This window comes from Solea solea, chromosome 16, assembly GCF_958295425.1.
Source record: "Solea solea chromosome 16, fSolSol10.1, whole genome shotgun sequence".
In the NCBI taxonomy this organism is placed as follows: Eukaryota; Metazoa; Chordata; class Actinopteri; order Pleuronectiformes; family Soleidae; genus Solea; species Solea solea.
Genome location: NC_081149.1, coordinates 12774058 through 12788714, shown reverse-complemented (window position 1 = coordinate 12788714; position 14657 = coordinate 12774058). Strand labels below are relative to the sequence as shown.

The window sequence follows — 14657 nt, the reverse complement described above, 5'->3', positions numbered from 1 at the left end:
GTATGTTGTCCAAAATGTGACAAAAAAGTCATAAGTTAGTATGTCGTCCAAAATATGACAAAAAAGTCATAGGTTAGTATGTCGTCCAAAATATGACAAAAAAGTCATAGGTTAGTATGTCGTCCAAAATATGACAAAAAAGTCATAGGTTAGTATGTTGACCAAAATGTGACAAAAAAGTCATAGGTTAGTATGTCGTCCAAAATATGACAAAAAAGTCATAGGTTAGTATGTCGTCCAAAATGTGACAAAAAAGTCATAGGTTAGTATGTCGTCCAAAATGTGACAAAAAAGTCATAGGTTACTATGTCGTCCAAAATATGACAAAAAAGTCATAAGTTAGTATGGCGTCCAAAATGTGACAAAAAAGTCATAGGTTAGTATGTCGTCCAAAATGTGACAAAAAAGTCATAGGTTAGTATGCCGTCCAAAATGTGACAAAAATGTCATAGGTTAGTATGTCGACCAAAATGTGACAAAAAAGTCATAGGTTAGTATGTCGTCCAAAATGTGACAAAAAAGTCATAGGTTAGTATGGCGTCCAAAATGTGACAAAAAAGTAATAGGTTAGTATGTCGTCCAAAATGTGACTAAAAAGTCATAAATTAGTATGTCGTCCAAAATATGACAAAAAAGTCATGGGTTAGTATGTCGTCCAAATGTGACAGAAATGTCATGCTTTAGTATGTCGTCCAAAATGTGACAAAAAAGTCATAAGTTAGTATGTCGTCCAAAATATGACAAAAAAGTCATAGGTTAGTATGTCGTCCAAAATGTGACAAAAAAGTCATAGGTTAGTATGTCGTCCAAAATGTGACAAAAAAGTCATAGGTTAGTATGTCGACCAAAATCTGACAAAAAAGTCATAGGTTAGTATGTCGTCCAAAATATGACAAAAAAGTCATAGGTTAGTATGTCATCCAAAATATGACAAAAAAGTCATAGGTTAGTATGTCGTCCAAAATATGATAAAAAAGTCATAGGTTAGTATGTCGACCAAAATGTGACAAAAAAGTCATAGGTTAGTATGTCGTCCAAAATATGACAAAAAAGTCATAGGTTAGTATGTCGTCCAAAATGTGACAGAAATGTCATGCTTTAGTATGTCGTCCAAAATGTGACAAAAAAGTCATATGTTAGTGTGTCGTCCAAAATATGACAAAAAAGTCATAGGTTAGTATGTCGTCCAAAATATGACAAAAAGTCATAGGTTAGTATGTCGTCCAAAATGTGACTAAAAAGTCATGGGTTAGTATGTCGTCCAAAATGTGACTAAAAAGTCATAAGTTAGTATGTCGTCCAAAATATGACAAAAAAGTCATGGGTTAGTATGTCGTCCAAATGTGACAGAAATGTCATGCTTTAGTATGTCGTCCAAAATTTGAAAAAAATGTCATAAGTTAGTATGTCGTCCAAAATATGACAAAAAAGTCATTGGTTAGTATGTCGTCCAAAATATTACAAAAAAGTCATAGGTTAGTATGTCGTCCAAAATATTACAAAAAAGTCATAGGTTAGTATGTCGTCCAAAATGTGACAGAAATTTCATGCTTTAGTATGTCGTCCAAAATGTGACAGAAATGTCAGGCTTTAGTATGTCGTCCAAAATGTGACTAAAAAGTCATAGGTTAGTATGCCGTCCAAAATGTGACAGAAATGTCATGCTTTAGTATGTCGTCCAAAATGTGACAAAAAGGTCATAGGTTAGTATGTCGTCCAAAATGTGACAAAAAAGTCATAGGTTACTATGTCGTCCAAAATATGACAAAAAAGTCATAAGTTAGTATGTCGTCCAAAATGTGACAAAAAAGTCATAGGTTAGTATGTCGTCCAAAATATGACAAAAAAGTCATAGGTTAGTATGTCATCCAAAATATGACAAAAAAGTCATAGGTTAGTATGTTGTCCAAAATATGACAAAAAAGTCATAGGTTAGTATGTCGTCCAAAATGTGACAAAAAAGTCATAGGTTACTATGTCGTCCAAAATATGACAAAAAAGTCATCAGTTAGTATGTCGTCCAAAATGTGACAAAAAAGTCATAGGTTAGTATGTCGTCCAAAATGTGACAAAAAAGTCATAGGTTAGTATGCCGTCCAAAATGTGACAAAAATGTCATAGGTTAGTATGTCGACCAAAATGTGACAAAAAAGTCATAGGTTAGTATGTCGTCCAAAATGTGACAAAAAAGTCATAGGTTAGTATGGCGTCCAAAATGTGACAAAAAAGTAATAGGTTAGTATGTCGTCCAAAATGTGACTAAAAAGTCATAAGTTAGTATGTCGTCCAAAATATGACAAAAAAGTCATGGGTTAGTATGTCGTCCAAATGTGACAGAAATGTCATGCTTTAGTATGTCGTCCAAAATGTGACAAAAAAGTCATAAGTTAGTATGTCGTCCAAAATATGACAAAAAAGTCATAGGTTAGTATGTCGTCCAAAATATGACAAAAAAGTCATAGGTTAGTATGTCGTCCAAAATATGACAAAAAAGTCATAGGTTAGTATGTTGACCAAAATGTGACAAAAAAGTCATAGGTTAGTATGTCGTCCAAAATATGACAAAAAGTCATAGGTTAGTATGTCGTCCAAAATGTGACTAAAAAGTCATGGGTTAGTATGTCGTCCAAAATGTGACAAAAAAGTCATAGGTTAGTATGTCGACCAAAATGTGACAAAAAAGTCATAGGTTAGTATGTCGTCCAAAATGTGACAAAAAAGTCATAGGTTAGTATGGCGTCCAAAATGTGACAAAAAAGTCATGGGTTAGTATGTCGTCCAAATGTGACAGAAATGTCATGCTTTAGTATGTCGTCCAAAATGTGACAAAAAAGTCATAAGTTAGTATGTCGTCCAAAATATGACAAAAAAGTCATAGGTTAGTATGTCGTCCAAAATATGACAAAAAAGTCATAGGTTAGTATGTCGTCCAAAATATGACAAAAAAGTCATAGGTTAGTATGTCGTCCAAAATATGACAAAAAAGTCATAGGTTAGTATGTTGACCAAAATGTGACAAAAAAGTCATAGGTTAGTATGTCGTCCAAAATATGACAAAAAAGTCATAGGTTAGTATGTCGTCCAAAATGTGACAAAAAAGTCATAGGTTAGTATGTCGTCCAAAATCTGACAAAAAAGTCATAGGTTAGTATGTCGACCAAAATCTGACAAAAAAGTCATAGGTTAGTATGTCGTCCAAAATATGACAAAAAAGTCATAGGTTAGTATGTCATCCAAAATATGACAAAAAAGTCATAGGTTAGTATGTTGTCCAAAATATGACAAAAAAGTCATAGGTTAGTATGTCGACCAAAATGTGACAAAAAAGTCATAGGTTAGTATGTCGACCAAAATGTGACAAAAAAGTCATAGGTTAGTATGCCGTCCAAAATGTGACACAAAAGTCATAGGTTAGTATGTCGTCCAAAATATGACAAAAAAGTCATAGGTTTGTATGTCGTCCAAAATATGACAAAAAAGTCATAGGTTAGTATGTCGTCCAAAATGTGACAAAAAAGTCATAGGTTAGTATGTCGCCTCAAAATGTGACAAAAAAGTCATAGGTTAGTATGTCGACCAAAATATGACAAAAAAGTCATAGGTTAGTATGTCGTCCAAAATGTGACAAAAAAGTCAAAGGTTAGTATGTCGTCCAAAATGTGACAAAAAAGTCATAGGTTAGTATGTCGTCCAAAATGTGACAAAAAAGTCATAGGTTAGTATGTCGTCCAAAATATGACAAAAAAGTCATAGGTTACTATGTCGTCCAAAATATGACAAAAAAGTCATAAGTTAGTATGGCGTCCAAAATGTGACAAAAAAGTCATAGGTTAGTATGTCGTCCAAAATGTGACAAAAAAGTCATAGGTTAGTATGTCGTCCAAAATGTGACAAAAAAGTCATGGGTTAGTATGCCGTCCAAAATGTGACAAAAATGTCATAGGTTAGTATGTCGACCAAAATGTGAGAAAAAAGTCATAGGTTAGTATGTCGTCCAAAATGTGACAAAAAAGTCATAGGTTAGTATGGCGTCCAAAATGTGACAAAAAAGTCATAGGTTAGTATGTCGTCCAAAATGTGACAAAAAATGACATTTATGTCGTCCTTATGTCTTTCTGTTTGTGTGTCTGTCTGTTTGTGTTTCCACACTCACCAATATGACCAACAGAGTGATTTGTGACTTGTTGTGTGACTGGGGTGAAGTCTAACATCTTGTTGCCTTTTGAATAATATAATGTGGTAGTTCTTAGTTCCTATCTCACCTTTATTGATTAAAATGTAATATTGTGGATGCCCTTTATCTATACCCATTTTATTACCAGTTAATATCATTATTTGATTTCATGTTTCTTTTTCTATATTTAGTTAATATGTTTAACTGGCCATAGATGGAATAAAACGCTTTTTCAGGTAGTTTTGATAAATTAAACTTCCTATCAACTAATCATTTCTAAAATACATTTAAAGTCATGAGGGTTGTTTGAGTATACTTAAAATAGAATTCTTGTGTTGTGGGTTTTTTTAGTGGGTAATTACATAATGCGCCAAGTTATTTTTACCCGCAACATGTAATGACTTATTATTACACATTGCGTTGAGGATTCTTGCAGCAGAATATTACACAATGTGCTGTTACTACACAATTAAGTGAACACATATTACAAAACATGATGTTATTACATAATGTGGCTTTACATTACGTGAGATAAGTGAGATTATTTTATAGTAGTTTACTCCTTTTAAGTATAAAAATATTTATTTTTTGAGTTACTGTAGTCTGTACAGTAGTAGGAGTCGCTAGGAGGATGATCTCTGTAAAAACCTTTCACAGAGATCATCTTTTCATGAAGTCCATCGCTCTGCCATGACTGGCCCTCAGTGTTTCCTGTCAGAGTGTGTGTCACATAATCAAGAGATTAACATTGTTGATTGTCCCTGAACAGGCGCCCGGCTCCCCGTCGAAACCAGTGGTGACCTCGACCCGTCTGCAGTGGACACGAAACGACTCCAGTCTACGACAACAGCGGGATGTGAGGAGAACCACGTCTTCATTTCTGTTCAGCCAAAAAAAAAACAAAGCTGTGCAGGCCCACACAAGCTAACCTTATGAATTACTGAAGCTTTAAAACTAGTGTTGTGCCTATTTATCTCCACGTGGAGAAACTGATCAGGGATATTGCTTAACTTTTACTTATTTTTTTTTAAGCTTAGTTACTTAAAGTAAATAAAAACTTGGTGTAAAAAACAGTTAGTTGGTGATGCTTGTAATAGAGCTGCTCTGTTAGATACGTAGATAGATCCTGATAATGTTGATGTAATATTTTTAATTCAATAAAAACAAAAATACAGTAAGAAGAGCTTCGGTTTTACAGCTTTGCCGATGACATTAATGAATACGAGTGCTATATTTATTGTGTATGTGTTACAGCACTAAACATTAAAGCAACCGCTCTTTGGTTGTTATTTAAGCGTCTCCCTAATTTTCTAAACGATGTCAACTATCCTTCTAAAAAGTCAATAAAAACTGAATGCTCTGCAAGCACTAGGTGTGAACCCGGTTGACGTTGTCAAACAGGCTTCGCAGGGTGTAGATTTGCGTGGCAGCGACGGCGAGCATGACGAGCAGGTTGATGCAGGACCAGAAAGACACTCGCCACAGATTGTCCTCCAGTAGATACCGGTCCCTCGCCTCAAAGGCCCGCAGCACAGTCAGGACCTGACGACTCCTCTCCAGGTGCTTGTACACAGAGTCTACACTCACCTGGAAGAGGAAGAAAAAAGCAGCGGCGTTAAGAGAGGAATCATGACAAGTGCAGGTTTGGAGCTTTCTGTTTCCGTCTCACCCTGATGTCCTCCAGTTTGTACTCCACCATACCCTCTGTCACTGTGGCCATGTCTGTCCATCCGTCTTGTCTGTCTGCACTGCTTTGACTATCAGGCCTAATGAAGAGCCCAAAGAACACAATCTTCTCTGACAGTGTGCTGAAGCTGTTGTCGAAACACAGCCGGTAGTCTCCATCATCTGTGGGAGACACCCTGCAGAAAAAAATCAAATTAACTTATTAATACACAACATAAAATAATAATAATCTCTTGTTTCTTCCACTTTGTGGATGTTTGGTTTCAATGCAAATACAGAGTAGGCCTAACACAGGGACTGAGCATCACATGAAAAGGAGGCGGTTGTTGGAAAGCACTTAGGTGACCCACTTATGGATGCCATCAGATCTCCTGAAGTCAGAGACCAGCAGGTGTCCACCGGGTGAGACGAGGACAAAGCCAACGTCCAGACCAGATCCAGCTATCACCTGTTGGAGAGTGACATAGACAGGATAAAAATAAAAATAAAACAGGCTGAAGTAGTGATTAACACTCTTGTCTTTGCAGCAAGAAGACCCGGGTTTGCGGTCGGGACAGGCCCTGGGTTTTCTCTGGGTTCTCCGGTTTCCTCCCGCAGTCCAAAAACATGCAGAGTTGGGGATTAGGCAAATTAGGACACTCTAAATAGATGGTCTGGTTACAGGTCCATTGTGTACCCCGCCATTCGCCCTATGTCAGCTGGGATTGGCACCAGCAACCCTCATGTGGAAGATAAAGCGGTATAAGATGAGTGAGTGAAACCTGATGATATTTATTTAGGTTTGAATTCACATCAGATCTTGTGAAGAGAGTCTTGTTCCTGACACTTTCACATCGTTGCTTGATTATGTTTGCACACATGTGCACTCAAGCATCCTCTCACTGTTGTTCACATATACTTGACTGCTTTATTTCAAATAAAACCCTTACTCATCGCGGCCACAATCCTGGTTTGATTACCTCCGTACTCGGGGTCCTACATTATGTCTTATTTGTCTCCCTGTCACCCTGATGGATTTGAACATCTGAACATTTACATTTAGCAGACACTTTTGTCCAAAGCGACTTACAAAAGAGTAATAAGCTACATAGAGGTAGTCTTGGAAAGAGCTCCACTAGATAGGAACAGTGGACTGATAGAGGGTGTGAGTGCCGAGGTGGGTAGGGTAAGTGCCAGGACAGATGCTAGTAGCGCTTGGTGTGGGGTGACAATCCTTTGGGTAACATAAGCCTAGGCGGGAGCAGATCCATAAAGCTTTGTAGGCTAGCATCAGTAATTTGAATTTGATAGAGGCGGCTAAGGGTAGCCAGTGGAGCTCAATGAACAGAGGTGTGTGCCCTTTTGGGCCGCCGTGTTCTGGACCATCTGGATCCGCTTTCACGGCTCAGGTCGGGAGGCCTGTTGGCAGGGTGTTGCAGCAGTCAAGGCGGGGGATGACAAAACGAGATTGTTCATCTCAGTTAGACCTTCCTGGTTTAAATAAACGTTTTGATAATACAAGAAAGGCACAGAAAGCATGTGGAATAATTATTCACAGTTATCATCAAATTAAAGCCCTGATTGTTCAGACAGCAGCATACACCACATCACCCTAACTTAGCCTGTATTTTATTTTATGATGAATAGTGTGCAATATTGTGCTCAGTAATCGCGCCATAGTTCAGTTTTGCATCAGGACTGTGAACCGTACAGGACCGAAGCAGTTTGTGGACATCATGTGATCTTGTGTGTTTGTGCTTGTTGAAGATTGTTTTGAAATAAAATGAAAACATCCCAACAGCAACATGCAGATTCGTTTGTGTCTCCAACACGAGAGATAAGGTGCCTTATCTTCTCTCTGTATGAAAGATCAAAGTCCGTAGCCTTTTCTTCTTTGTTGTCGACTTAGACACGATCCACACACTATTCAAAACTTCACTGTGGAAAAGGCAGTGACTGAGAAACTTACACTTACCTGGTATTCAACCTCAATGGAGTTGTTCATCATGGTGGTTTGGTAAAAACACTCAGTGCGGCCGGCAGGTAACAGAAATGTAAATTCCATGTCTTGATATGCCCGGAAAGCCAAAGTTAAGTCTACTGTCAGAATGAAATATGCCAGCGAGCAGAGCAGTGCAGACACATTCATCATCCTCTGGCTGCAGTTCATGGTCCATTTACTCTTACACGTTTACCAGCTATGAGCAACTTTGCCTAATGTCACACACATAAACAATAAATAACACAACTCGCAGCTATATGTCTGCAACTGCTTCCTCTCATACTCTGACACCGGAGACGAGCCTGGGCTGGCTCCTTGATCAAAGCTGAATGATTAGAGCCACTATCTGAGCTCTGCACTCTGGACAGCAGCCACATGCAAAAGTGGTGAGCTGAAGTACCAAGGTGCAGTTTTCTCTGTTTTCTGCAGTGCACAGTAACTTTAAAGATACATGCAGCTGTTCTCTTTTTTTTTTATAAAACAATAACAACAGCAGCAACAAAAAACTTTTCATAATGATTTAAAAAAAAAATTAATTGAAGTATAAAAACTCAGTTTTTCTGTAGTGATTCTCTTCTACAAATGTCATGTCATGTCCTGCTACAGACTATAGGTGGTGCTGTGGGCAAGAAAGTAGGCAAAAAGTAGGTCATAGCCCTGATGTGGGTTAGGGACACGGTACAGTAGCTGGGTCTCACAGTACTGTGTGTGTGTGTGGGGGTATGTGTGTGTGTGTGACCTTTTCTGGCATGACCTCTGACCTTATCAGGACCAGTAATCCTCATGTAGACCAAACTTGAGGTTTTAATGAGGCAGAACCTCATTTCTGAATTTTCTGTCACATTAACTGACTATCATTAAGTATAATCAGACTTTATTTATAAAGCACTTTTCATACAAAGCAATACAACTCAAAGTGCTTCACATGATAACAACGAAACAAAGAGTAACCCCCCCCCCCCCACCAAACTAAGATATGAGAGTGAATAAATTGATAACTAATGCTGTTAAGCAGACTAAAGAGTGGGAGAAATAAAAATATCAGGGGAAAGAGATAGGTCTTAAGTTTGCTTTAAAATATTGAACATAGATGAAGGAAGGTGGATGTGGCAACCATTGTGTGTCTTTGTGTGGTATTTGTGCCAGTGTGTGTTTTATTAAAGCTTCCTTAAAAATAAATTCAGTAGTTTTTCTCATCCGTGTTTCCATGTGACATCAAATTTGGATTAGTGGCCTTTTGACCCTACACTCACAGTGCAGTTACAGTATAGGAAACGTTGTCACTTGTGTTTCCAGCAATAAGAATACTCCTTATTAATTGTCCATTTAGTGTCAAAAGCATCTGTGTGAGTACAGTCAAAGACTGGGTCTATATGTCTGAGAAAACCTTTGGACCCCTAAAAGTATAAAGTTACAGTTCGAATAACAAAATGATATCATAATGAATCTCCACTTTTTCGCCTGCAAACTGTACCAAAGACAGTGTGTAAGCCAGAGAGGAAGTATGAATGGAGAAATTTCAACACCATTACAGTGAAGTGGGAGGGTGTGAAGAGGAGCTTAAACGCGTCTCCCACTTACCAGTGTCGTCTACCACGACACTTTTTAACTGGTCGTTACATAGATTGTGCAGCTGCATGAGAAAAATGACAATCGACCACAGAGTCACTTTCATGTTTGCAGTCGCTGAGTGCAGACAGGTGATCCTCAAAGGTGTCTCAGTAATGCACCTCAACATTTGTGTCCTTGACTCTGGTCTTTACCATACTACTAGTGAGCAGTCATCATCACTTCAACCAACCACAAGTGAGCCCACCCATTTCAGCACTTTTTTTTTTCTTTTTTTTTTTTATAACACTCCTCAGTGTCACCTCTGTTTGTTTCCGCAGACCCTGTGTCAAGAAACACATCTCACAACCTCTGAAGAACATATCCACCTTGAATTCTTTACACTTATAGTTATGGAGAAGGATGGTTATCCGTCTGTGTTTGTGGTGGACCGCCCTGCTACCGGTCTTCCATTACCACCCAGGTTGAGACAGAGGCAGCGGTGTGGAGGAGCTTGTCAGACCGTGCTGATCATGCTGGTCAGTGTGGCACTGTGTGGCATGGCCATAGAAGCCTGCTTCATCTACCATCTCTACCATCTCTACCATCCTGAATCTGTGAGTATCACTTATGTCACTGAGTCTATTTTCATTTTTATCATCCAGTGATATAAGTAATGTTCTTTTCATTTCATTTCCTTCTATCTTTTAGTTTAAAGTTTAATTTTCTATCATTTCATACATAAATGTAACTTCCGGTTCAATTACATTGATACCACTAAAGTGAGATGTTTAGACAAAAATAGCAAAATGCTAAAATGAGTGAGTGTGGAACATAAAATGTAGTTATAACAGTATTGTAAAAAAAACCAAAAACAACTTACAATACGGGGTAGAAATAATTCAAATAAAATTTACTCTGTGAATTCGATATGTTGCGCGTCGGAAACTGTCAGCTCTGCTTCAGTATCACATGTATGTCATAAAAAAAAGGAACTGGTGTCCATGTGTCACTTTTTGATCACATAGTGTTAACACTGATTTACGGCTTGAAAAATCAACATCACGAGCACAGACTGAGACAAAAAAGCCAACCGACTCCAAACTTCTCAGAACTACTCGAAAAAAGACCCTTGTGACAGGAACGAAACTGACATTTACTCCCAACAGGATTTTTTTTCCTCCAAAAAAACTGCTGATGGTGAAATTGTGTAGTGTAGATAGAGAAGTACATCAAAGCCTGGCCCATTTTTGGAAAATTTCACTGACGTCTCTGGGAGGACGGGGGGGGGGGGGGGGGGGGGGAACGGGGTTGGGGCTGACAGATGTTTCATGATGTTGGACGGTCACTGCGTTGACTATGTCTGTGTGCGTGTCAAGTTTCTCACACAGCTTTATTGTGTGTGCAGGCAGCAGTCGTGGGGGTAAGGGGTGATATATGTGGAGAAGAGAACAGCGCTACTGTTTGTTAAAACAAGGTCATGCATCTACAGTACACGAACAGGGGATGGTGAAGAAAAGGAAGTGGTCTACTTCCTGTGACATGATCATCATATACCTTTGGCTCATTACAAGAAACACAGACCTGCGCTTCTTTTTTAGGCAGAGAGATAACATACTCAAAAAGCACAAAACACAAAGTGGTCCTTTAGGAGACTTTTACATCTAATGTTCACCAAACAGGTACAGTAAATGACTTTGTGTTTGCGTTGCAGGATGCCTCAGCATCGTCCTCTAAGCTTGCTGGAGGTATGGCACACTTTTCTACTCAAATACTAAACGTTTTCAATTTAAGTGTGGTTGTCGTGCGTCGCCATGCACACCACGGTTTCCATGGACCCACCTAAGAGCTGGACACTGCTGTCTCTGATGTCACACGGCTGCTGACAGGAATATGAAGGGAAAAAAAATGATTTGAGCCAAAAAGGCTCACTTTACACCTACTTAAGTTAAAGATTTTGAAAATCTCGCCTTTTTTTTTTTTTGCCTTGAAACTGAAGTTAGTAAACCACTCACTCCCTGCACCAAAAACAAAATCATCAATTTAACCTTGTGACATATAGGTGTTTGTAATCCACTGCCACAATCACTGAATTCATCTTGTGACTTTGGTGTTTTGAAATCCCAAGTTTACCTAAGTGGCACAAATGTACCCGCCGAGGCAGCTCTAGTGTCTCTGAGAGCAAAAAATGTTGGGGTGAGTGAGATTTTCCTTCTCAACTGAAGATATCTTAGAGTAGGCATTGACTTAGGCATTGACTTTATTTGGTGAGCCATTCGTTAAGTGGCATTTTTTTGTTCCTTCTGTCCCTGTTGGCAGCCATGTTATCAGTGAGAACAAGTACTCTCAGGTGGGTCCATGAACGTAGCGGTGTGCAGGACAAAGCCAGTGATTTAAAGGCAGAAATGCCTTTAAATAATTCCTCATTGGGTTATCTGTCTGGTTGTCACACAGATGAAGATGTTACTCATCCCACTGAATGGCCCAATTACAATATTCCTCCTTCCAAACCATTGGCACAACTCACTGGTGAGAACTCTTTTTCATATAAAGTGTGGTTTTTCTGGTGAAATGTCTCTGTTCATTATTTACTCACATCTGGGTTTTTTCTTCTCAGACGGACAAGATGTAGTTTACGGACCACATATCATGAAGTGGAGCACGATTGCAAACCCCTTCCTCTATGAAATGGACTACAACAATGGGGGCCTAATAGTGAAGAAGGAGGGTTATTATTATGTCTATTCAAAGGTTTTCTTCTCAGACTGTGGTTCGTTTCACCACTCTGTCGAACTGCACACGCAAAAGTACAGTGAAAAGCCCATTCCCCTCCTGCAGGCAAGGAAAATATCCCCGATCTCGAGCAGCGCACGATCCAACAGTTACTTGGGTGGAGTTTTTCACTTTGACAAAGACGACACTCTTTATGTGAGAGTCAGCAACACCTCAAAGATCCAGAGGCACAAATCCTATGAGAACATCTTTGGTGCTTTTATGATATAAACATCCCAGTAGCACTTTACATTACAGCAGAGTAACAACATAGAAAAAGTACGGTATTATCTATTTAATGGAGAGGTTGTGATTTGGTGACGCCGTCTTATTTCTAATGCCTGTCTGGCTTGTTAAACCAATGTGTGGCAACAAGCAGGTTAGGTTCACTTCCAAAGTAATATTCAGGGGATTTTGACTGTGAATTTAGTAATTACCACATTATGTCATCCTGCCTACTGACCGTGGGTTGGTCAGTAGGGAGTCAGTTGTCTATATTAATATTATATTAATAGTAAGTTATTACTGCACTATAACCATATTGTCACTGTACTTACCGACATCACATTAATCATCATCAGTGTCACCATGAATCAAATTTTTTTTTCATAATTTTTAAATGGATAAACAAAACCTTTTTTTATTTTAGTACACTTTGATCATTTTTCATATTCTGTATCATCATATTAAGAAAATGTAACCATTAACATTTATTTTCATTCTTGCTGTATCACATAGTGTGCACACTATTTATTTATTGCTTCAATGGGTGAACACATGACACAACTGCTTTAATTGTGTTGAGTTTTCATTCAATCATGTAAAGGAAAATGTTGAAATAAATGGATTAAAAAGTTATTTTTTCTTGTCACTGAAGAGAACCTGCTTCCTGCTGTGTCAGGTGAGTGGTCTCAGTTGCAGTTGACACTTAGCCCACTCAGTCCGACCACACGACACAACAAGTGTCATTTCTGTCTTCCTTTCTTCCGTCTTGACACATAACAGTCCCAGGGGGAAGTCAACTGCTTTTTGTATTGGTTTAAATCCAGCTGTTTAACTCTTCACGACTTTTATGACGGGCGTTCCACACATTCACACTTACTGCATTTTGATGCTTTAAATACTCATTTGCGACTCATCGCCATAGTGATGAGCATGCTGCAATGTCCTGTGCAAAAACCTCAGAGCTCTTGTGAAGCTCTTTCGCATTGCTCATGCACTTTCCCTTTAGCAGTGTCTGTTCGAAGAAGCTGCTCTCGAAAACACCCACAGGTTTGTATATTTGTAAACTGAAGAGGAAGTGGCAGTGGGGGCCGCGGGGACCGCGGGGGTGGTGGGACGGGGGGAATCAGCGGCAGATTACCTGACTCACTTTCCAACCCCACAACTGGAGAGGAACAACTGGCCATAAAGTGCTGTAGTCAATGTGTGTGTGTATACATTATAGGGACTTGTCTTCCTTATGGGGACAAAATCAAGACCCCAAAACATAAATGACTACATTTTAAGGTGAAGACATGTTTTAAAGTTAAGCTGAGGTCAGGGTTAGGATTAGGGCAGTCGTAATTATGGTTAAGGTCAAAGTAAATCTCCAGTAAATTAGTCAAAAATGTCAGTGCAATGTCCTCTGAAGTCATAGAAACCGCTGTGTGTGTGTGTGTGTGTGTGTGTGTTTGTATGCATTACATTACAAATGCATTTTCTCTATGTGTGCACTGTGACTCAAGACCGTCATTAGAGCAAAACTTTAACACAAATATAATATCCGTCGTTAGTGGCCGAGACTCTTTTACATATGGCCTCCATACATTTTCCCATACATGTGTGAGTCATCATGTTCCAGCGTGTGTGTGTGTGTGTGTGTGTGTGTGTGTGTGTGTGGAATGTGAGCGTTTGAAAAGCAGAAGAGGTGGAAGAATATCACACATGCAGTTGTATCTACAAGTCTAGACGGGACTGTATGTGTGGGACAATGCACGCAGCAGATTATTCACAATTCAGTGAATGAAACCATCAATGTTCCATTGATAAAGTCAGCAGACGTGTTGAGTCAAATGTTCGCACATCGTGGAAATAAATCAGTAGCTGTTTGTCCCTTTGAACCAGTAATTGATGAGTATGAGTATAGGGCAATATTTCTAAGCAAATCAAAACTGAAAGTGGTAGTCATGGTACTCAGCTAAATGCTGTCCCCTTGTGTTGGCCACTCAGTCAGGTAGACAGCAATGAAGTGAGTGTCACATTACAGTTATGAGTGGTTAGCACTGGTGACTCACACCAAGAAGGTCCCAGGTTGGAAACTGGACAGAAGCCTGTCCGTGTGAGGTTTGCACGTTCTCCATATGTCTGTACAGGGTTTCCCTGTGTACTCCGGCTTCCTCACAAAGTCCCAGAACATCAGACACTGACTGCATGGAATGTTATTATATATGCTAAAATAACAATATTCTGTCATGGAGAATGACATTAATATAAATGATTCATTAAAATCAGGTC

The 14657-nt window shown here is 39.0% G+C and overlaps 3 protein-coding genes across 3 annotated transcripts in view; 2 read left to right on the top strand and 1 right to left on the bottom strand.

Annotated features, from left to right (window-relative positions):
- The window catches only part of dnm2a (dynamin 2a), a 43970-nt gene extending 38428 nt beyond the window's left edge, over nt 1-5542 (top strand). Inside the window, exon 21 of the mRNA XM_058654279.1 lies at nt 4944-5542. Within this exon, the coding sequence (XP_058510262.1) occupies nt 4944-4974 (31 nt within the window). The 3' untranslated portion in view covers nt 4975-5542. The remainder of the gene's footprint in view (nt 1-4943) is intronic.
- Nucleotides 5192-8227, bottom strand: LOC131475906 (transmembrane emp24 domain-containing protein 1-like). Its single transcript, XM_058654284.1, has 4 exons — nt 7815-8227; nt 6211-6308; nt 5844-6036; nt 5192-5761 (listed from the first exon to the last, which is right to left on the bottom strand). The coding sequence occupies exons 1-4, from the start codon at nt 8007-8009 to the stop codon at nt 5543-5545; spliced, it is 705 nt and encodes a 234-aa protein (XP_058510267.1). The 5' UTR covers nt 8010-8227; the 3' UTR covers nt 5192-5542.
- Nucleotides 8228-9140: 913 nt separating this feature from the next.
- On the top strand, nt 9141-13019 carry LOC131475690 (tumor necrosis factor ligand superfamily member 6-like). The gene is made up of 4 exons (XM_058653958.1): nt 9141-10006; nt 11104-11137; nt 11844-11918; nt 12007-13019. The coding sequence occupies exons 1-4, from the start codon at nt 9350-9352 to the stop codon at nt 12390-12392; spliced, it is 1152 nt and encodes a 383-aa protein (XP_058509941.1). The 5' UTR covers nt 9141-9349; the 3' UTR covers nt 12393-13019.
- Nucleotides 13020-14657: the final 1638 nt, after the last annotated feature.